The following is a 25,095-nucleotide window of genomic DNA, read 5'->3' on the forward strand; positions in this document are numbered from 1 at the left end:
AACAAGACGAAAAGACAACCCTCAGAATGGAAGAAAATATTTGCAAACGAATCAACGGACAAAGAATTAATCTCCAAAATATATAAACAGCTCATGCAGTTCAATATTTAAAAAACAAACAACCCAATCCAAAAATGGGCAGAAGACCTAAATAGACATTTCACCAAAGAAGACATACAGATGGCCAAAAGGCACAGGAAAAGCTGCTCGGACTTCCCTGGTGGTGCAGTGGTTGAAAATCCGTCTGCCAAGCAGGGGACAAGGGTTCGAGCCCTGGTCCGGGAAGATCTCACATGCCGCAAAGCAACTAAGCCCGTGCACAACTACTGAGCCTGCACTCTAGAGCCCGCGAGCTACAACTACTGAGCCTGCATGCCACAACTACTGAAGCTCACGGGCCTAGAGCCCATGCTCCATAACAAGAGAAGCCACCACAATGAGAAGCCCACACACCGCAACAAAAAGTAGCCCCTGCTCTCCACAACTAGAGAAAGCCCACGTACAACGAAGACCCAACGCAGCCATAAATGAATAAATAAACAAATTTAGAAATAAAAAAAATAAGAAGCATGAAGGCTTAAAAACAAAAAAACAAAAGCTGCTCAACATCACTAATTATTAGAGAAATACAAATCAAAACTACAATGAGGTATCACCTCACACTGTGTGGAATGGGCATCATCAGAAAACCTACAAACAACATATGCTGGGGAGGGTGTGGAGAAAAGGGAACCCTCTTGCACTGTTGGTGGGAATGTAAATTGATACAGCCACTATGGAGAACAGTATGGAGGTTCCTTAAAAAACTAAAAATAGAATTATCATATGACCCAGCAATCCCACCACTGGGCATATACCCAGAGAAAACCATAATTCAAAAAGACACAGGCACCCCAATGTTCATTGCAGCGCTACTTACAATAGCCAGGTCATGCAAGCAACCTAAATGCCCATTGACAGATGAATGGATAAAGAAGACACGGTACATGTACACAATGGAATATTACTCAGCCATAAAAAGGAACGAAATTGGGTCATTTGTTCAGATGTGGATGGACCTAGAGACTGTGATACAGAGTGAAGTAAGTCAGAAAGAGAAAAACAAATATCGTATATTAATGCATATATGTGGAATCTAGAAAAAGGGTACAGATGAACCAGTTTGCAAGGCAGAAATAGAGACACAGATGTAGAGAACAAATGTATGGACACCAAGAGGGGGAAAGGGGGTAGTGGTGGTGGTAGGATGAACTGGGAGATTGGGATTGACATATATATACTACTATGTATAAAACAGATAATAAGAACCTGCTGTATAAAAAAATAAATAAAATTAAATTTAAAAAGAAATTAATTACCCTTCACAGCAGAGTCAACTGAACATTTCTCTTGTATGTACTATTATTTGTTTACTAAATTCTCCCATAACAAACCTTACAAAAGCCAAATTTCAGCTCAATATATCAAAATTATTCCAAATACTCTGCTTTTAAATAATTATTTCTTAAATGATATTATTTAACCCTTCATACAAGGTATAAGTTTGGTACTGAAAAGTCATTTAAATGACTCCTATAGAGTCAAAAGCATAGCATTAGCTTGGCATTCACTCTCAGTTGCAAACAGTGATTTCTAGATTATATAAGGAAGGCAATGATACTTACCAATAAACCTATTGAAGTTAAACTAATATTAAGTTCTTGGTTATGAAGTCCAAAGCTACCTGCAACATCTACAACTATCTGCAGGCAAGTGCAAGGCATTGTTGGTAAAAAATCTGTCACAACCAACTGAAGACACTGGAATGCAGTTCGTATCAAGGATTCTCTGAAAATACAAAAGAAAAGAAATTTATACTCATGTATTTAACAGAAATTCAAGGAAAAATATATACCTTACAATAATTTGAAGTAAAATTTTCTTTTAAAATTCGAACAAGAAAATTTTCCCTAACATAGATCATAGAGTACTTCATCATTTACATAAATGTAAAAACAGATATGCTTACTTAAAAATAATTAACAAATAAAAATAAAGAAAGTACTCACAGGAATAAAATAAAATAAGTAAACAAAAAAAAAGAAACTACTAATGCCATATTATTTCTATTGCATCAATTAGTCAAACAAAACATAGACATTGAATGAAAAAGGGAAATTGGATACAGCTACTTTCTCACCACTGTACCCTCAGTAACTAGCATGGTGCCTAGCACAGGAGAATACACACAATTCACTCACTGAATGAAAATGAGTTCCTTATTCTTTTATATCTATACTATATTTTATTTAAAATTCTACATCTAGTCTGTAAAAGTAAAGAGTAATTTTGTATTTCAAATGAAGACAATAAGAAGTATATGGTTTTGGAGAAAAATTCTGGTGGTGAAAAAAATAATAAAAACATTAAAATAGCTAACACTTTGAGCATTTACTATATCATATACTTTCTAAGTATTTTACATGTATTAATTAATTTCATCCTTACAACACACTCTATTTTATAACTGTTCGGATGATCTAGGCTTTGGCTGATATCTTTCCACTTTAATCATCTTGTATTTTACAGTATATAAGGAAATTTGTTATTACAAATAAATAAGAAAAATTAATTTTCCACAGGAGTCTCAAGCATTTCAATCATGTAAAACTCCTAAACTAGTCATCAAAACAAGATAAGTCCTGCCACAGAATTACAGACAAATATATCCAAATGTTTGCTAAATCTCGCCACTGCAATGTACTACCTTAAATTAAACAAGTCCATACATTTTCTCCAACTGTGCTCTTCCTTCTGTATTCCCTATTTAGTTAATAATACCACCATCCACTGAGCTGCCTAAGTCACAAATCTTGGAGTCATCCCTGACTCTGTCTGCTATTTCTGCCTTCACCCCAACAGTCAATCTATTAAGTAGCTCAAATCCGTCTCCTATTTCTAGAGAGCGCTGCAGGATTTCCCATTTACCCCTCAATGCTACTGACATAATGAGGTATCTCAAACACATACCAAATCACATCATTCCTCTGCTTAAAATCCTAAAATTCCTCCCAAATGTACTGAGGATAAGTCCAAATAATTTATAAAGGCATATAAGGTCCTTTATAGTTTTGGCTCTGCCCCACTCCACAGGCATATACCCCTCCCACTGGAGTCCTACTCTTTTGTAGCATAACAAACTACTCTGTTACTAGGGATCTAGGCCTTGTTCCTTTTCCACAGGTTTCTACTTTCAGAGCAGGAACTACTTATCCATGTAATCAGACTAACTAGCAAGTATAGTATATATAGAGAGGTCAAACACTAAATGCTCATTTACATCTTACCAAATTGTTTACCAAAAGGAAACTCAACCTTTGGATGTGTTTCAAAGTTTGTTAGATTGATGCATTTTTCTTATTGTTAAGTAAGAACCTTGTATTCATGTATAAATGGCAAAGAAACAGCAATTTTTCCATCCTTCCAAAACAAACATGAGCCCTAAGAATTCCCTATAGCCACCTGAAGGTAGGGTAAGAAAAACTATTCTAGATCTTAAACTTAAGCAGGAAGGGCATACATAAAAAATTAACCATCATCCCAAGATTTTAGGAGGGATTCCCTTTCCCTATCACTTTTTGGATGTTAATTTTAAACACTTACCCTTGATCATTTCTGATTGCTCCCATAACTCCAAGCACTAACGGCCATCCAGGCCCAAGACTGTCTCCCTGACTCTGCAGAATCTGCAACACACATTCTAATTGCTTGAGTCGGATATCTGGATGGTTAACACTGGACATCTCCTTTAATGGGTTCAGTAAAAGCAACTGCAGCCTCTGAAAAGGACGCAAGAAGCTAATTAGAAAGAGAAGTCCCAGAACACGGAAAGGCTCTGCTATTGCCTTTCAAGTTTAAATTCACCTCCACTCAGACTGCAATGGTAAAGAGAATTTTTTTAGTAAAATAAACATTGAAAAAGATTTCTCTAACAGTAATCATTAGGATTATTTTGTCATCTATGTCTTTTTTTTTAATAAGAGAAAATAAAAATCAATCTTCAAGATGCTACATTTCAGGATAAATAGGGAGTGATCTTATGTTAAAAGGTATTAATTATAGACACATATAAATGAATCTCACTAAAGGAAATATATCTATATATACCTAGCTCTATTTGGAGAGAAGAAAACAATTCCCAATTACCTTTCATTTACTCTAGTAATGCATACCCCATGTACTGAAATTTAAAAGTCTCAGTACTCCTAAAAATGAACAAGTACAGTAGACAAAGATGACAAAAAAACCACAAATTTTTTTTACTGTTGCAAAGTGAAAAAAGCACTTTGTTCTATTCTTTTCAGCATTTGAAAGCACTTGCTTCATTTTTAATTTTCTCTCCAAGGATTCATTTATTTGGTTCACTGACTGAACAAACATTTATTAAGCTCTCACCATGTGCCAGGTATTAAGCTGGATGCTGAGGATATATACACAAACACGGCTTTCGTTATAAAAAACTTAAATTGTAGTAGGAAAAAAATATGAAATCATTAAAATGAAAGCTCTATAAAAATGATCTTCTCTGTCCTGTTCATCATTCTATTCCCAGGCAGCTAAAATACTGCCTGGCATAGCATGCACTCAATATTATTTGTTGAGGAAATTTGTAGACTATAACTACATACAATACAGTGAGATAATAGGGCAATGGGAATGGCTATTAAATGCCTCATTCCTACTCAATCTTCAAATAATAAAACTTTGGTGTACTTTTTAGAAACTGTATAAGATATATGTGAATGATTATGGGAGTCAGGACAAAGGATTCATGACAAAAGTAAACTCTGAAAGTATAAAATAACCTTTAAAAGTATTTAAAAATAAAAATCTATTTTATTGTGCTTTCCTCTTCTGCCACTTGTTTCTCCCAATGTAAGGGTAATGAGTGGGAAAAATAAAAATAGAGACAGGTAAGGACCAAAGGAAAAGAGGCTAATAAAGTATGGCCCCCAAATGAAGCCTTGGCACTGCATGAAGAGGAAAACTTCTAGACCAGGAGACCAATTCTAGGTAATTTATTAACTTAGTTCAGTGTTATTAACAAGAAAAAATTTTAATACAGATAATCCTAAAAATCTAGACATATCAACCTTCTGTAAGAGATCCATGGCCTACAAATAAAATAGAATATTAAGCAACAAGACCCACTTTTAGACTATCATCTATTTGATAAATTAAGAAAAGTTACACATGGGAGAGGATGATCTTACATTAAGTACTTTTAAAAAAGAGGTAAGTTGTTTTTTTTTTACCTGGTTTTGTGAAAGTGGAGGATCATGGTTAAATGTTAATCCTGCTTTAATAAGTGAAGTTAAAGCTTCTGCTCCCCATTCTCTCATTCGAGAGTTTGGATGCTGGCACACCTAAGGGTACACATGTGGAAAAAAATTAATATTTAATTTGTATACTTCAGCTATGCATCACACATCAGTTTGAGAAAAGAAAAATTAAAACATCACATTTTCTATTCTTTCGTATGTAAAAAGTTATATCAAATGTGCATCAATAAAGATTGAAGAATATATGAAAATGTCCAAAAGCTTACCTTCTGAATAAGAGGCAAGAGGAAGCAATAGAGAGACAGAAGATAAAAAATGAAACTAAACAAGTCACAGAAAAGAAAGGATTTCATAAAGGTAAATGATGTCATCAGAATAAACAAAAGCAGCAGATACTCAGGTTCCTAATCAGGTCTATCTTCATAATCAAACACTGAGCTAAAATTTGAAAAAACTTATTTTTTGCCATTTGATGAGAATTACATAATGAAGAAATCTACATATATTCTTTAATAGCTCATAAAAGTAATCCCAATAAAATGGAGGGAAAAAAAGAAAGAAAAGACAAGCACATCTTTTTCCTATTAAGAATAATACCTTTCTCAGATTACTAAAATAATGTGAAACAATCACAGCAACCTAAACCTAAACTGCACATAAACGTGTATTCCATAGAAGCAGCTAATTCTTCAGATTCACCCCAGTCTGAATACAGGAGAAGAGAAATCCAAATAAAATTCCCTGGCACTATTTATAATTAGTGATACCAAATAGGTTTTTTCCCTTTGTAGAAGAGCTACCTCATAATCACAGGAAAGGCTGTAAAGGAGCAGTGTTTAGTACTAAGTCTCAGTGCTAACTGCCTTGAAGTTTCAGAACTAGCTGAAGGTGAGGGGATCAAAAGATTACATAATAAAAGAAAGGGGTCCCAAGCTATCAGCTGAAGGAGACTTCAGAGATTTCATTGATATATCACCCATTTTCAGTCAAAAAAGTCAACCTATTCCTTTACCAAAACAATTACTATAAAACTTTAGTTCCTGATAAAATATACAGACAGAAGTACAAGGAAAAAAATATTAATGCTGATTTTTCTTATGGTTATCCACAATTATTAATTCACTGTGTATGTCTTTATCCTAAACAAAAAGTAAATATAATAATTAAGAAAAAGAGGTTACCTCAAGTAGATGGCCAGTTAGAGGTCTCCATAGAATTTCTATTCGGTGCATGTTAACTAGACCAGTTTCTAACAATTTGGCAACAGCAAAAAGAGATGGTTCCTAGAGAGAAAACATAATACATTTTTATATTATAAGGAGAATTTGAGTATTTCACTTGTAAATAAAACTGAGAATACTGTGAAGAGCATGACTATAATTAATATATGATTAATTAGCAGTAAATAGAACAAAACCTCAGTTATCATAAGACAAGCCTTTCTGCCCACCGTCAAGTATCTAGAATAGCTCCTAATTGGAAAATTTGATTGAGAAGAGAATGCTTTAGTGGGGAAAGAGTGAAAATTCAAAAATTATACCAGACACATAGAATGGCTAGTCTTCTGACCAGAAGGAAAGAATTTGCCTATGGACTGAATTGTGACCCCCACCCCCCAAACTTCATATGCTGTAACTCTAACCCCCAGTCTGATGGTATATGGAGATAGGGTCTATATAGAGGTAATTCAGGTTAAATGAGATCATAAGGGTGGGGCCCCAACACGATAAGATTAATGTCCTTATCAGAAGAAACACCAAAGAGCTTGTGAGCTCAGGCACACTTCTTTTCCCTTTTCTTCCCCCTTTTCCCTCTCCCTTTCCCTCTCTCACTGCCATGTGAGGACACAGTGAGAAGGCAGTCATCTTTCAATCCAGGAAGAGCGTCCACACCAGAACTGATCATGCTGGCAACCTGATTTTGGACTTCCAGCTTCCAGAACTATGAGAAAATTAATTTTTTTTATAGTTTAAGTTATCCAGTCTACAGTATTTTGTTACGGCAGGCTAAGCTGACTGATCTATATTCTTATTAGTGAAGTCTTCAAATGCTCAGGGTTTATGTGTTAATATCAGGAAATATGAAAAAAAAAAACCAAAAAGCAGAAAGGAGGCAACAGAGATCAGGGGAAAGAAGTGTGGCATCAAGAAGAGGCAGAGATAAGCGTTGTCAGTTTAGACACTAACAGAAAAGTTGCAGAGACAGAAGACAAACCCCGTTCCTCAGTCGCTGGCATTTCAACAACAGAAAGGGAGTCAGTGTATCTCATAAGTGGCTAAATTAGAGTACCTGGTCCATGTGTTATAAGAACAGTTTCAGTAAAAAGATCAAAGGGCAACTATCTCTAACCCAATATTAATAGAGGTAGTAAAATATACTTAAATGAAAACTAAGCTAAAACCATGAGAATTTTTTGATGAGTGGCTGTGGTACTTCAAAAGGAGACAATGTATTAGAAAAAACAAAAGCCAACTGAAATTTTCAAAGCAAATTAAGAGGATAATAGTTTTACAATTTTTAAGGAAAAAGATTACATAATTATTCTATACTCAACATTTTTACAGGGCTGATAAAAATCTATTATGGAAATGTGTGATATTATCTTTCTTTCCTAGTAAAAGCCATTGAACCAAGTACCCTGGGGTCTAAGATAAATATAGTCAGGTTGACCCTTCCTGCGTGTGCTAATGCTGTAGGTACCCTAAAAATGTTTGTGGTAGAAAAATTCACCATTCTAGAGACAATATGATACAGTAGTTAAGACTGATGTCTATGAACTTTTAACATGTCAGTACTACCACCTAATAGCTATGTAACCTTGAGTAATTCTTTTTATTGAGGTATAACTGATTTATGATATTAGTTTCAGGTATACAACACAGTGATTCAAAATTTTTATAGATTATATTCCATTTATAGTTACTACAAAATATTGGCTATATTCCCTGTGCCATACAATATAACCTTGTTGCTTATTTATTTTATACATAACAGTTTGTACCTCTTAATTCCCTTACCCTATTTGCCCCTTCCTCCTTTCCTCTCCTCACTGGTAACTACTAGTTTGCTTTTTTCAAATTATATTCAGTAGTTTTTTTGGGGGGGTTGTTTTGTTTTGTGGGTTTTTTTGATTCCACATATAAGTGATAACATACAGTATTTGTCTTTCTCTGTCTGATATATTTCACTAAGCATAATACCTTCCAGGTCCATCCATATTGTTGCAAATGGCAAAATTTCATGCTTTTTTAAGGCTACTAAATTTTTTTAATCTATGAAATGGAGATAATAATATACAGAAATGACCTCATGTTAGAAAGTACCTGGCACATAATAAATCCTCATAAATTGCCTAGTATTACCTCCTCCTTTTCCTCCTTCTTATTCTAATGAGGATACACAGAGGAATCACGTAGCATTTAAAAGAATGTATATGTCCAGACCTCATACTCAAAGATTCTTATATTCATGAAGCCTAGAAACTGGCCCTGACTTGTGCATTTTTAAAAAATGCCATACCTGACTTTGATGCACACAAAACTTTGAGCCACAAGTGAAGTGGTTAAGAATGGAGCTCTGGGGCTTCCCTGGTGGCACAGTGGTTAAGAATCCGCCTGCCAATGCAGGGGCCACGGGTTCGGAGCCCTGGTCTGGGAAGATCCCACGTGCCGCCGAGCAACTAAGCCCGTGCACCACAACTACTGAGCCTGCGAGCCACAACTACTGAGCCCGTGCGCAACAACTACTGAAGCCTGCGCGCCTAGGGCCGGTGCTCCGCAACAAGAGACGCCATTGCAGTGCGAAGCCTGCTCACCGCAACGAAGAGTAGCCCCCGCTCTCTGAAACTAGAGAAAAAGCCTGCGTGCAGCAACGAAGGCCCAATGCAGCCAAAAATAAAATAAAGAAAATAAATAAATTAAAAAAAAAAAAAATGGAGCTCTGGAATGAGACATATGTGGGTTCAAACCCAAGCTCTACCAATTACTAAACAGGTGACCCCAGGCAGGTTATTTAAGCTAGTTTTATATTTCATCTGTAAAAAGGGGTTATTACTACTGAACCTGACAGAGTTGTCTTAAGTGATTAAATAAAAATACGTTAGTACCTGACATACAGTAAGCAAAGAATAATAGCTCTTTTATTATTTTTGTTGTTGTGATACTGAGTCTGGTAATATGCCTGCACAAATATCATCAATATTGCCCCCTTCTAAGAAAGAATTTGCAAGCTTTACCATCAGCTACCTCCTCAACACATTAGCACAAATTCCTGAAGTGAGAACCAAAAATGAGATGACTGGTCACTTTAAAGCCACACCTAAAGGACAATGATATATACATTTTAATTCCTAAGCTATATAACTCACTCAGAACAGCTGACATTGATAAACTTTTAAAAAAAGTAAAAAAATACAAACATTTCTACTTATTTTAACATCTGAACATTTATAAATTTTTATAGAAAGCACAACTGAATAATAAACTGTTTTACACCTCCATAAAAATAATTTTTATAAAGTTCATACTTGAATACTTCTAAAAACTTTTATTTCCATTCCTTATTCACTACATTACTTTACAAAATTAAATCCTAAAATGGAGAGATGTGACCCCATTCTCAGGGAAGTCATCTGTATTCCAGTGTATCCATTTTCTCAACATCTGTTCCCCCCAAGCCTCCCTGAAATATCACATCTACTCCTACAACTCTATTGAAATTATACTCCTCAAGGTGAACAATAAACTAATAATACTCAAATCTATTTTTTTCCTCAATCCTCATTGATTCCGACTTCATGTAACATTTTTCTCTTCTGACTTCCATGAACCTGCCCTTTCATACATATATATCTCCTACTGTTCCTTGAATATTCAGCTCCAATCACAAATTTAATTTATCTTGATTAGTTTTAATTCATTTTAGTAAAAATATGTACTAAAAAATCTTATGTAACAAGTCAATAAGGATTCAGAAAATAAGTCTCATATCACTTACTATCTATACCATTTATTTAGACTCTCTTACCACCTTAACTGCCACTCATCCATGGGCCAAGTGGTTTACATGCTCTTTGAAAGTAGAAATCTCACATTTCCTTTATATTTTCTAGCAGAGTGTCATGTACATAGTAAACATACTGTACTTGTTGAGTGAATACATAAATTCTCAAGCCATTACCATATAAACTTGCTCAGATTTCATTAAGGTACTCTATTAAAAATATTATACTTTTGTGTTAAGAATTAATCTTAAGGATGTAGGATTACTGAAGGTATCAAGAATTTGATTACTTCACTGTGTTTCATATTATCCTTGCCTTGATTTGGAGTAAACTATAATATATATTTTCAAATACCTGCATGTTTATGTAATTCTCTATGCGCTTTAATATACAAAACTTTGTCCTAATAAGATCTTATTGGCTAATCTTTAAATGAATTACATGAGCCAAGATGACAAGCCACAGTACCCAGAATTATAATTAAGGACTAGGCAGACAACATAATTTTGGATCCTACAGTTGGATATTAAATAAACCATAAGCTGCATTCTCTGCTTTTCTAATTATTTTCTGGGTTTCTTCATTTATTTGTAAATGGTCCAAGTACTATATTTATTCATTTTAAAATGTAGAAAGTATTTTATTTTAAATAATTTCTAAGGTATAAATAAACCCATATATTCCCACGCTTTTCCAAGTTTAACAGAAAATGATATTTTGAGTATAGAAAGAAATGTTCTTAAAAGTACTGTTCTATTCATTTAGTCAACAAACAAAGTAAAAGTTTAATTTTCAAGGTAGGGAGAATCATTACCTTCAGAAAGAAATGATTAACACCTTATTTTCCAGCCCAACGAAGGCAAGAGAAACTGAGACATATATTCCTTGATTTAAAACTTGTACTGCTCCAATCATAAGTTGTAGTCATGAGGATTATTGTAACATTTTGTGGAACACATTTATAAATGTGGTGTTGAATTATTCTTTATAGAAATATTTTAAAAAATATTCAGTATATGAGAGAAATGGACACAATTTAAAATCATAATACATATTGGCACATACCATAAGCCAAAAAATGTCCTCTTTACTCCCCCTTCAACAAATAACAACCATAAATATAAAAACTCAACAGAACAGGGCTAGCCTACAAGGTATTAGTCCCACTTGTAAAACGCTAAGATCATAATGAATATACACCTTATTAAACAAAATAATATACCATATTTAACACAGAAAGGTAGAATATCACACCTTATTATTTCCATAGGCCATATCCATTGCTTCTAGGGATAAGGAACAAAGTGCATTTATTAAATGATGCAATGATACATCATCAAGATACCTAAAAAAAAAAAAATGAAGATATAAGACATTCTGATCTAAAATATACAGCTAACAATGATGTTTGTATCAATTAAAAAACTGACTCTTACTGTGAGCTTTCAAACAATCTTGAAAGTATGTTGGAAATCACTGGCAAATCTGTCATCACTGCTGTTGTTAGGACCTAAGAGGAGAATAAAATTAAATGTAACATATAAACATTTTGCGAAGTACTAATTGAGTAAGAATGACTAGAGCTTACTGTACTGGGTCCTTCTACAGCTCTCCCAGGTTTCAAGGCACCACCACTACTAGGCTTTAATCCCAGAATCCATACTAGATGCTGTAAAATTAAAAAAAAAAATCAAAACAAAGAAATTTATAAACCTACAAAAATTCCAGTAACTAAAACTAAAATCAGTAGTAGGTATCTAATAATTAAATATAAATTAGTAATTGATATTCATACAAAAAACTTATTCCACCAAGCATAGGCAGTAGAACAGGCCATTATAAGAAACATCCCATTGCTTTGTACAATATGAGCCATGTCTTTTTTCTTTTTCTGACTTCTCCTTTTTCATACTTACTGTCTATTCAGGCCTGCCCAAAGGACCGATAGGCACTGGTGAGTTTAACTGTTAGCATTTAGATATAAAAACAACATTGGCCTCTGACCCAGAGGCTACAACATACCTGTAGAGTTGCCAAGACAAGTTGCCATGATGTTCCAAGAACAGCCCCATGGCAGTGTGCCAAGTTAAGTAAAGTCCTCATACACTGGATATTTTTGGAAGTTAGCTATATTAAAAAAGGTTATATTTGTAAGAACTGTTATGCATTCTTGAAAATTATAAGCTTATAAAGAAGTATTAACGTATTCAAAGTTTTTTACTAAAAAAACAAAAATATTAAGAAAATAGGCTTGGATGGTTTTGTACAGAACAAATTCATTTGCTTAAAAGCTGTGTTATCATAGTTGGTTATAATAATGTCACTCCCTATTTATCTAGTTTTTCTAAAAGAATCATTCAGATAAAAGTAAGTATAATGATGAATTTTGAGAAACATTAAAAAAGGTATGAAAGATTTCCTTGATAGTTAATTAGTATTAATTGGTTACCAAGAAAAGAAAAAGTACTTTACCATTACTGTCCCTTGAGGCTGGACTGCTAGCGGTTGACCCACTGCCACAACTTGCTGGTGAGATTCACTTGATGGACTGATCATCATAACACTTTGGCCCTGAATGGAATATGCTAGAACACAAAGGAAAACCTAAATAATTAAAATATACTTTTCATGTTGTACTCAAAGTAATGTTATATTTTAAAACATTTATCTGATTAAAATAAGTTCAACTATGACATTTATTTAGTTACCTATTATCTATATGCAAACATTTTGAAAACTAAGGAGGTGAAAAAACAAAGACAAGTTAGGCAAATATTAAGTAATTTTATATATAACTTTAACAAATTATAAAACTTTGGCAGACTGCTTCACAAGCAAAATAGAATTTAGGACACTTACTATTTTAAACATGTATTCCCAGTAAACTTTTCTACTTAAAGTTGAAGAGAGACCAATACTCACATTTTCAGTTTGAAAACTGAGCATCACACTGAAATTTTTTTATATGACATGTAACACGTAACAAAGTAATCAACAAGAAAAAAAAATTTTTTGAATGTCAACTTAATCTAAGTGGTGGCAAACATTACTGTTCTACTAGTTCCATTAAAAACAAAACAAACTAACCACTCCCATTTCAACAGTATGCTAGAGTTTACAAAGGACTTCTAGATTTATCTTCTTTTATCCTCACAATCACTGTTTAAAATTGGTATTATTCTGCCCTACTCCCACCTCCACTGTTTTAAAAAGATGGAAGAAATTGAGGCTCAGGGACATTAACTTCCCACAGAGGTCAGAGACTCAGTCAGTGGAAAAGCAGAGGCTTGAACTCAGAATTTCTATAATCTCTTCCCTATGCCATGTCACCCCGATAGATGAAGAGAACTCAGAGGAAGCTGAAATCTTACATTTGTTGGAAAGTGTGGCTGCAGTGGTGGTATTCAATACAGTAAGAGCATAATGGGGAGGCAGGGAACCTTTGCATATTGCAGTTATAAAGGCATCTCTTGAAGTTACAAGGCCCAGTCTTCCACAAAGAGCAGCCATAGTCAGTTCAGCTTTTAAAATATTCTCAGTGGCAGCTTCATCTGTGCTGAAAAGAAAAAGTATTTTATTTAGTATGATTAATTTCTTTTAAATTATGCTGCCAAACATGATGTGGAATTAGGCAGTCAGTAAAGTTTTAAGAAAATCTATTTAAAACACTGTCAAATTCAGTCTACTTAAGAAGAACTTTTAACTAATAAACATCTGAAAATTTGAACTGGTTAAAAGCAATTTATGACACATACATTCATTAATGAAGAAAATGGTCAAGAACTCAAAGATATAACTTAAAAATATCAAGCATTTTAAAATCAGTAAATTCTATAATTCTGAAGAAAAACATAAAAATTGAAAAATATAATCATCATCATTGTAAAAGTAGTAGTAAAGCTTAAAATGAAAAAGGCATTCTGTGGATAAAGAAGATGTGGCACATATGTACAATGGAATATTACTCAGCCATAAAAAGAAACAAAATTGAGTTATTTGTAGCGAGGTGGATGGACCTAGAGTCTGTCATACAGAGTGAAGTAAGTCAAAAAGAGAAAAACAAATACCGTATGCTAACACATATATATGGAATCTAAAAAAAAAAGAAAAAAGATTCTGATGAACCTAGGGGCAGGACAGGAATAAAGACACAGATGTAGAGAATGGACTTGAGGACATGGGGAGGGGGAAGGGTAAGCTGGGACTAAGTGAGAGAGTGGCACTGAGATATATATACTACCAAATGTAAAATAGATAGCTAGTGGGAAGCAGCCACATAGCATAGCACAGGGAGATCAACTCGGTGCTTTGAGTCCACCTAGAGGGGTGGGATGGAGGGGGGAGGGAGACGCAAGAGGGAGGAGATATGGGGATATATGTATATTGATTCACTTTGTTATACAGCAGAAACTAACACACCATTGTAAAGCAATTATACTCCAATAAAGATGTTAAAAAAAAAAAGAAAAGAAAAGAAAAAGGCATTCTATTATTTTAGGATTGTATTTTCCATTATAACATGTGACAATAGGACGGGGGAAGAGGATGGCAGAAAAATAATAACATTCCACGAACATAAAAACTAGTATTAGGAAATAATTCTCAGGATAAATTTAAGGAAACCATTTTAATGGTTTGTTGTTTTCTTTATAACTGCCACATGCAATATAAAACTTACAAAGACTTAATACCTGGCATCAAGAAGGAGTGAGAGTGCAGCAAGCAGACCACACCAGCAGGCATTCACCATTTCTTCCCAAACAGCTCTACTAACTTAAAGGAAAAACAAACAATATTTAATGATAATTATAGATGTCACAGCACTTGACAATATGTCAAACTCTATAATCCCCCTTATCACTTGGTAATATAGCAAATATTCCAAAAACAACTCAATTATTAAATAATAAAGCTGTAACATTTAATATATATCTGAATAAATGAAAAATTTAAAACCATACCATAGTTTCAGAATTCAAGAAGTTTTTTTTTTTTTTTGGTTGTGCTGTGTGGCTTGTGGGATCTTAGTTCCCCAGTCAGGGATGGAACCTGGTCCCTCAGCAGTGAGAGCGCAAAGTCCTAAACACTGGACTGCCAGGGAATTCCCAAGAAGTTTTAAAACTGAGTTGTTTTAACATATCAATGATAAGATCTTTCTTACAAAAGTGATCTTCAAAAATTATATATATATATTTATATATATAATATCAGTTCCTATTCCCTTCCATTTCATTGGGCCAAACTTTCGGCCTGTATGACCAGCTGGCAGTGAGACACTGTGATAAGCAGGCTCAGCCACGAGACTGGTTACATACACTGTATATCATGCAAGTAAGTAAATACACAGAGTAAAATAGGATCAAGTTTCTCACTGTTGGAGAAGGAAATTACAAATATGGAAAGTTAAAAGTAAACCCTGTGGTATTAAACTGGAATTGAAAAAATTGGTGTGACCTCATGGTATTTAATATAGAGATATATGTTTTTATTTTTATTTATTTATTTTTTAAAGATCCTTTTAAAAATTTATTTATTTATTTATTTATGGCTGTGTGGGGTCTTCATTGCCGCGCACAGGCTTTCTCTAGTTGCGGCGATTGGGGGCTACACTTTGTTGCAGTACGTGGGCTTCTCATTGTGGTGGCTTCTCCTGTTGCAGAGCAGGGGCTCTAGGCGCTCAGTCTTCAATAGTTGTGGCTTGCAGGCTCTAGAGCACAGGCTTAGTAGTTGTGGCGCATGGGCTTAACTGCTCCGCAGCATGTGGAATTTTCCCAGACCAGGGTTCGAATGTGTCCCCTGCACTGGCAGGTAGATTCTTAACCACTGCACCACGAGGGAAGTCCCAAGATACATATTTTTAAAATGTAGATAGATGTGTGCTCATGTATGTGTGTATTTCTATTCACGTACCAAGAAGCATACCTAATGCCCATGTGTTAGTTTCTAAATACTATTCTCCACTAAAAGGAACTAGGGCTCCCTGGAAAAATAACTGACTCCTAGGTTAGGCAAGAAAAATCCAAGATGACCTTAGAACATTTTGCTGTATCAGACAGTAAGGTAGTGCTCAGAAAATGACAAAAGGACATGGGATGATAAAAGGACACAGGGGCTAGCTTGAAAGGGGTCCCAAATGGCCACGTCAGGGATAATGAGCATTAAACCAAATAATGATAATCAAAGATTGTAACTCTTTGAATAAAATAGGAATCCGAGAGTCTACACTAATACAAATAAATAAATGAAACAAAATAAATGAGGAAGAAGGGAAAGCTCTCTTTTACAGATGTCTCAAAGTATTTCTCCAGAAAAAGTTAATAATTAACTTTATACTGAAGAAACAAGGCACACATCATACTAACCAAATGATAAAAGTTAACATCACCAGCGTATAGCAAAGCAACATTTCTGTGGTAGCTCTGCCAAAAATGAATCTATTGAATCTAATTATGAGGAAACAAAAACAAACCCAAGTTGACTGGGCTGTTCTCTTCAAAAATGGCAAGGTCATATAAAACATGGAAAAATTAAGAAATTGTTCCATACTGAAGGAGGGTATAGAGACATGCAACTGAATTCAACATGTAATCCTAGGCCATAAAGGACATCACTGAGGCAAATGGCAAAATTTGAAGGACATTTGGGATTCGATGACATACTGAATTGATGCTAAATTTCAAATGGTGACTATACTGTGGTTAAGTAGAAAACTGTCCTTATTTTTAGAAAATACACTTTAACGTACTCAGGGGTAATGGGCATCATGTCTGCAACTTACTCTCAAATAGTTCAGAAAAAAAGTATAGTGACATGTATATAGAGAGAATGATAACGCAAATACTGTAGTTAACAATTGGAATATCATGGTGAAGGATATATGGAAACTATTATTTTTGCAATTTCCCTGTAAATTTAAAATTATTTCAAAATAAAAATTAAAAATACAGAATCATAATAATATACCTATTGCTTTATCCATTTGGTCTGATGTTGACTGTAATTCTTGCTGTTCTGATGACTGTGCTGGTGAAGAAACTGCTTCAGTGGTAGTCGTCTGACATTCTGTTTCAACCTCTCCTAACTCTCCTTCAATCATACTAGTGATTCCACGTACAAGGTCTAGCAAACAATGGAATGCCACGGACATAGCGTAACCTTCTGGTATAGTCGGGGGCTCAACTTTGTCCAACATCTCTAGGCTGAAATTATGAAAAAATCAGATGCTTAATGAGAAGCCACAATGATGAAAATACATATAACTATTTCCATAATCTGTAGACTACAGAAATTAAGATTAACAGAATAGCAAAAGTAAATGGTCACTACTGGGTTTCCTTTGGAGGACAGATCCCTTCATGGTATTCTAAGAAACTGATTAGAAAAATTAAGGCCTGACCAGTATGATAACTGATTATTTTAATAATTCACTTTTTGCCTCTCCCCCAAGTTGTGCCAGTATTTTCCTTAATTGTTGACATTAGAAAAAATACTTACATACAAAATAGAAAAAGACAGATTACAAGCCATCTCAAACTCTGACTTAGCTGCTTTTAAAATAAGCTGCTATATAAAATCGGTAAACAACAAGGACCTACTATATAGCACAGGGGACTATACTCAATATCCTGTAATAACCTGTAATGGAAAAGAATCTGAAAAAGAGTATCTATAAATATTTATGTATAACTGAAATCACTTTGCTGTACACTTGAAACTAACACAATATTGTAAATTAACTATAATTTTTAAAAGGTAATAAATAAGTAAAATAAGATCTTATAAAATCAAATCAATCCTATAAAGAGGAAAAGAAGCTTTCATACTACGGAAAATTATTACTGTGAGATATCCAGCTCATCTGTCATCCTATCATCTCAGATACAATCAGCCAACAGGGTAAGGTAATACTTAAAGCATCAGTGTGTCACGTTCAAATTTTAGAGCAAGTTATACTCCGTAATTAGGACAGAGCTTTCAGACGGAAAGACAACAAACCTTTTGTTTCAAATCATGACAAACAGGTTTTAAATTCCTTAAAATGGAAATCTGTCAAGATAATTCAATGGAGAAAGAATAGTTCAATGGGGAAAGGACTAATGGATATTCACATGTAAAAGAGTGATACTGGAGCCTTACCTCATACCATATACAAAAATGAACTCAAAATGAATCAATGACCTAAATGTAAGATCTAAAACTAAAAACTCTTAGAAGAAAACATGGGCAAAAATCTTTATGACCTCAAATTATGAAATGGTTAGGTATGATATCAAAATGCATAAGTGACCAAAGGAAAAACAGATAAACTGAATTCATCAAAATTAAAAATGATCGTGCTTCAAAGGACACTATCAAGAAAATGAAAAGACAATCCACAGAATGCAAGAAAATTTTTGGAAATCATATATCTGATAAGGGACTAGATGTTGAATATGTAAGAACTTTCACAACTCAATAATAATAAAAAGAAAACACAATTAAAAAGGAGCAAAGGATTTCAATAGCTATTTCTCCCAAGATGATATATAAATGGACAATAAGCACATGAATGAGATGCTCAATGTCAATTTGAAACACAGTAAGATACCACTTACCCACTAGGACGGCTATAATCAAAAGACAGTAACAAGTATTGCTAAGGATGTGGTGAAACTTAAACCCTCACACATTGTTGGTGAAAATGTAAAATGGTGTGGTTGCTTGGGAAAACAGTTGGCAGTTCAACAGAAAGTAAAACATAGAGTAACTACATGACCCAGCAATTCCACCCCAAGGTATACATCCAGTAGAAATGAAAAATATCTATGCAAAAACTTGCAGGCAAATGCTCATAGCAGCATTATTCATAGCCAAAAAGTGGAAACAACCCAAATGCCCATCAACTGACAATGAGATAAACAAAATGTGGTACTACCATAAGGTGGAATATTATTCAGCCACAAACAGAAAGTACTGGTACAACCTGCAACATAGATGAACCTTCAAAACATTATGCTGAATAAAAGAAGCCTGACACACAAGAATATTTATTGTATGATTCCATTCATATGAAATATCCAGAATAAGCAAATCAATAGAGAAAGTAGATTAGTAGTTGCTAAGAGGTAGGGAAAGGGAGACTGCAGAATGACTGCTTATGGATATGGCTTTTTTTTTCTCTGGGGTGATGAAAAAGTTCTGAAATTAGATGCTGCTTATGGTTGCCTAACGTCTGAATATAATAAAACAATGAACTGTACAATTGTAAAAGGGCAAATTTAATCCTATGTTACTTCTATCTCAAAAACAAAATTGAAATCACTAAAGATCATAATAAGAAAAGCTAATAAAAGTAATTTTCAAATTCTAAAAGTCTCCTAATCATAATCAGTATAAGGCAGGAAATTTATAAAGATGTAAAACTCACAATAAACAATAAAAACACCTATGTATACCTATCATTTATTGAGCAATTTACTCTCAGCCTGGGATACTAAGGGTTTTTTTTTTAATGTACCTCATTTAACTCTTCACAAAAACCCTAAGAGATACACATGATGAAACAGTGAACTAGGGTGACAGTTATCAGTCAGCAGTTTTTAACCCAAGTCCGACTCTAAAGCCTATCAGTTTAACCAATATAGGCCAACTCTCAGTATTTTTAAAATTTAGGTAACCAATACAAACATATTTATATTACTGATCAAGATATTTAAGCTCAAATGGGGAAGTGAAGTTTATGGGTTTAATCTTTGCCAGGCCAATTAGCCTTAAAGAGCCACATACTAAACCAATCAGTGCCAAGCATCTTGTTAGACAAATCTCTGTTCTCAAAGAATATATCATCTATTGGGAAAATGCATCTAAAACAGATAAAATACTCCTAAACATCACAAACTCTAATTCCCAAATTCTGTGGTACAGACTTTAAGCACCAGAATAGTTAAGAGAAAAAGGTAATTTATACCACAAACCTGAACAAACCCACACTTTCTTAACTGTTTCAGTGCTGCTTTATTGTAATTACTACACAAACTCCACTTTTAGATTAAAGGTAACCCATTTATTTAAATATTTTAAAATTAAGGTCAAGTTGAAAAAACTGTCACAAGCCCAACTTTGAAGGGAGCCATAGTATAATAAATCTGAAAGAATATATTGTCATTAATTATGTCAAAACAACTTGTCTATATGTCACTTAAGTTTTCAAATTATTACACACTTAAGAAGTCAAAAAAGAACTGTATACACAATTAAGATTTATATGTATGTCTTCAAAGAAAACAGTGAAAATCATTTTATACTAAAACTCACAATGAATAAAAGATACCAATTCAACAGGTAGGTCCCAATGTGAGCATATTAACCCATTTACAAAAGAAACCCAATATTTTCTGTCTATTTATGATTTCAGAAGTGAGTATTGATACATATCGATAACTACCTTAAATGTAAATGGATTAAATGCTCCAACCAAAAGACACAGACTGGCTGAATGGATACAAAAATAAGACCCATATGTATGCTCTCTACAAGAGACCCACTTCAGACCTAGAGACACATACAGACTGAAAGTGAGGGGATGGAAAAAGATATTCCATGCAAATGGAAATCAAAAGAAAGCTGGAGTAGCAATTCTCATATCAGACAAAATAGATTTTAAAATAAAGACTATTATAAGAGACAAAGAAGGACACTACATAATGATCAAGGGATCAATCCAAGAAGAAGATACAACAATTATAAATATTTATGCACCCAACATAGGAGCACCTCAATACATAAGGCAGATGCTAACAGCCATAAAAGAGGATATCAACAGTAACACAATTATAGTAGGGGACTTTAACACCCCACTTTCACCAATGGACAGATCATCCAAAATGAAAATAAATAAGTAAACACAAGCTTTAAATGACACACTAAACAAGATGGACCAGACTGATATTTATAGGACATTCCATCCAAAAACAACAGAATACACATTCTTCTCAAGTGCTCATGGAACATTTACAGGATAGATCATATCCTGGGTCACAAATCAAGCCTTGGTAAATTTAAGAAAACTGAAATCATATCAAGTATCTTTTCTGACCACAATGCTATGAGACTAGATATCAATTACAGGAAAAAACCTGTAAAAAAAAGCAAACATATGGAGGCTAAGCAATACACTACTAAATAATCAAGAGATCACTGAAGAAATCAAAGAGGATATCAAAAAATACCTAGAAACAAATGACAATGAAAACACAATGATCCAAAACCTATGGGACGCAGCAAAAGCAGTTCTAAGCGGGAAGTTTATAGAAATACAATCCTACCTCAAGAAACAAGAAACATCTCAAATAAACAACCAAACCTTACACCCAAAGCATTCAGAGAAAGAAGAACAAAAGAACCCCCGAAGTTAGCAGAAGGAAAGAAATCATAAAGATCAGATCAGAAATAAATGAAAAAGAAATGAAGGAAACAATAGCAAAGATCAATAAAACTAAAAGCTGGTTCATTGAGAAGATAAAGACAATTGATAAACCATTAGCCAGACTCATCAAGAAAAAAAGGGAGAAGACTCAAATCAATAGAATTAGAAATGAAAAAGGAGAAGTAACAACTGACATTGCAGAAATACAAAGGATCATGAGAGATTACTACACGCAACTATATGCCAATAAAATGGACAGCCTGGAAGAAATGGACACATTCTTAGAAAAGCACAACCTTCCGAGACTGAACCAGGAAGAAATAGGAAATATAAACAGACCAATCACAAGCACTGAAATTGAGACTGATTTAAAATCTTCCAACAAACAAGAGTCCAGGACCAGATGGCTTCACAGGTGAATTCTATCAAACATTTAGAGAAAAGCTAACACCTATCCTTCTCAAATACTTCTAAAATATAGCAGAGGGAAGAACACTCCCAAACTCATTCTACAAGGCCACTATCACCCTGATACCAAAACCAGACAGAGATGTCACAAAGAAAGAAAACTACACACCAACATCACTGATGAACATAGATGCAAAAATCCTCAACAAAATACTAGCAAGCAGAATTCAACAGCACATTAAAAGGATCATACACCATGATCAAGTGGGGTTTATCCCAGGAACGCAAGGATTCTTCAGTATACACAAATCAATCAATGTGATCACCATATTAACAAATTGAAGGAGAAAAACCATATGATCATCTCAATAGATGCAGAGAAAGCTTTCGACAAAATTCAACACCCATTTATGATAAAAACTCTCCAGAAAACAGGCATAGAGGGAACTTTCCTCAACAGAATAAAGGCCATATATGACAAGCCCACAGCCAACATCGCCCTCAATGGTGAAAAACTGAAACCATTTCCACTAAGATCAGGAACAAGACAAGGTTGCCCACTCTCACCACTATGATTCAACATTGTTTTGGAAGTTTGAGCCACAGCAAGCAGAGAAGAAAAAGAAATAAAAGGAATCCAAATTAGAAAGAAGTGAAACTGCCACTGTTTGCAGATGACATGATACTATACATAGAGAATCCTAAAGATGCTACCATAAAACTACTAGAGCTAATCAATGAATTTGGTAAAGTAGCAGGATACAAAATTAATGCATAGAAATCTCTTGCACTCCTATACACTAATGATGAAAAATGTGAAAGTGAAATTAAGGAAACACTCCCATTTACCATTGCAACAAAACGAATAAAATATGTAGGAATAAACCTACCTAAGGAGATAAACGTCCTGTATGCAGAAAACTATAAGACACTGATGAAAGAAATTAAAGACGATACAAACAGATGGAGAGACATACCATGTTCTTGGATTGGAAGAATCAACATTGTGAAAATGACTCTACTACCCAAAGCAATTTACAAATTCAATGCAATCCCTATCAAACTACCAATGGCATTTTTCACAGAACTAGAACAAAAAATTTCACAATTTGTATGGAAACACAAAAGACCCCAAATAGCCAAAGCAATCTTGAGAAAGAAAAACAGAGCTGGAGGAATCAGGCTCCCTGACTTCAGACTATACTACAAAGCTACAGTAATCAAGACAGTATGGTACAAAAACAGAAATATAGATCAATGGAACAGGATAGAAAGCCCAGAGATAAACCCACGCACATATGGTCACCTTATTTTTGATAAAGGAGGCAAGAATATACAATGGGGAAAAGACAGCCTCTTCAATAAGTGGTGCTGGGAAAACAGGACAACTACATATAAAAGAATGAAATTAGAACACTGCCTAACACCATATACAGAAATAAACTCTAAATGGATTAAAGACCTAAATGTAAGACCAGACACTATCAAACTCTTAGAGGAAAACATAGGCAGAACACTGTATGACATAAATCACAGCAAGATCCTTTTTGACCCACCTCCCAGAGAAATGGAAATAAAAACAAAAATAAACAAATGGGACCTAATGAAACTTAAAAGCTTTTGCACAGCTAAGGAAAACATAAACAAGACGAAAAGACAACCCTCAGAATGGGAGAAAATATTTGCAAATGAAGCAACTGACAAAGGATGAATCTCATGCAGCTCAATATCAAAAAAACAAACTACCCAATCCAAAAATGGGCAGAAGATCTAAACAGACATCTCTCCAAAGAAGACATACAGATTGCCAACAAACACATGAAAGGATGCTCAACATCACTAATCATTAGAGAAATGCAAATCAAAACTACAATGAGGTAGCAGCTCACACCAGTCAGAATGGCCATCATCAAAAAATCTACAAACAATAAAGGCTGGAGAGGGTGTGGAGAAAAGGGAACCCTCTTGCACTGTTGGTGGGAATGTAAATTGATACACTATGGAAAACAGTATGGAGGTTCCTTACAAAACTAAAAATAGAACTACCATACGATCCAGCAATCCCACTACTGGGCATATACCCTGAGAAAACCATAATTCAAGAAGAGTCATGTACCAAAATGTTCATTGCAGCTCTATTTACAATAGCCAGGACATGGAAGCAACCTAAGTGTCCATCAACAGATGAATGGATAAAGAAGATGTGGCACATATATACAATGGAATATTACTCAGCCATAAAAAGAAATGAAATTGAGTTATTTGTAGTGAGGTGGATGGACCTAGAGTCTGTCATACAGAGTGAAGTAAGTCAGAAAGAGAAAAACAAATACCATATGCTAACACATATACATGGAATCTAAAAAAAAAAAGTTCTGAAGAACCTAGGGGCAGGACAGGAATAAAAATGCAGACGTAGAGAATGGACTTGAGGACACTGGGTGGGGGAAGGGTAAGCTGGGACAAAGTGTGAGAGTGGTATGGAGTTATATATACTACCAGTGTAAAATAGATAGCTAGTGGGAAGCAGCCACATAGCACAGGGAGATTAACTTGGTGCTTTGTGACCACCTAAAGGGGTGGGATAGGGAGGGTAGGAGGGAGACCCAAGAGGGAAGAGATATGGGGATATATGTATACATATAACTGATTCACCTTGTTATACAGCAGAAATTAACACAACATTGTAAAGCAATTATACTTCAATAAAGATGTTAAAAAAATAATAATTATGTCTTTGCTCACTCTTATTTCCTCAGATATATCCTTTCTGTTCCTATCTTCACTGTGATCACTCTCTACACCCTTATAACTTGCTTTTTCTTCAAACAGTGAACCATTACCCAACGTGATACTACATGTTTATTTGCATCTTTATTGACTATCTCACTCACTAAAATGTAAGGTCCACAAGAGCAGCAATTTTGTTTTGTGTTGGGATTGTTTTAATTTAAAAAATG

At 34.3% G+C, this 25,095-nt stretch overlaps 1 protein-coding gene across 5 annotated transcripts in view; it reads right to left on the reverse strand.

The window, feature by feature from the left end:
* MON2 (MON2 homolog, regulator of endosome-to-Golgi trafficking) overlaps nt 1–25,095 on the reverse strand; it is a 132,186-nt gene that overhangs the window by 57,521 nt on the left and 49,570 nt on the right. For all 5 annotated transcript variants that reach the window (XM_032645103.1, XM_032645104.1, XM_032645106.1 and 2 more), the window contains 12 exons: nt 17,287–17,522; nt 15,015–15,096; nt 13,695–13,879; nt 12,796–12,908; nt 12,346–12,450; nt 11,912–11,992; nt 11,760–11,833; nt 11,578–11,668; nt 6,503–6,604; nt 5,295–5,405; nt 3,643–3,818; nt 1,665–1,827 (listed from right to left, as the gene is read on the reverse strand). In XM_032645103.1, coding sequence (XP_032500994.1) covers nt 1,665–1,827; nt 3,643–3,818; nt 5,295–5,405; nt 6,503–6,604; nt 11,578–11,668; nt 11,760–11,833; nt 11,912–11,992; nt 12,346–12,450; nt 12,796–12,908; nt 13,695–13,879; nt 15,015–15,096; nt 17,287–17,522 — 1,519 coding nt within the window. The remainder of the gene's footprint in view (nt 1–1,664; nt 1,828–3,642; nt 3,819–5,294; nt 5,406–6,502; nt 6,605–11,577; nt 11,669–11,759; nt 11,834–11,911; nt 11,993–12,345; nt 12,451–12,795; nt 12,909–13,694; nt 13,880–15,014; nt 15,097–17,286; nt 17,523–25,095) is intronic.

The sequence above is a fragment of the Phocoena sinus genome, chromosome 10 (assembly GCF_008692025.1).
Source record: "Phocoena sinus isolate mPhoSin1 chromosome 10, mPhoSin1.pri, whole genome shotgun sequence".
In the NCBI taxonomy this organism is placed as follows: domain Eukaryota; kingdom Metazoa; phylum Chordata; class Mammalia; order Artiodactyla; family Phocoenidae; genus Phocoena; species Phocoena sinus.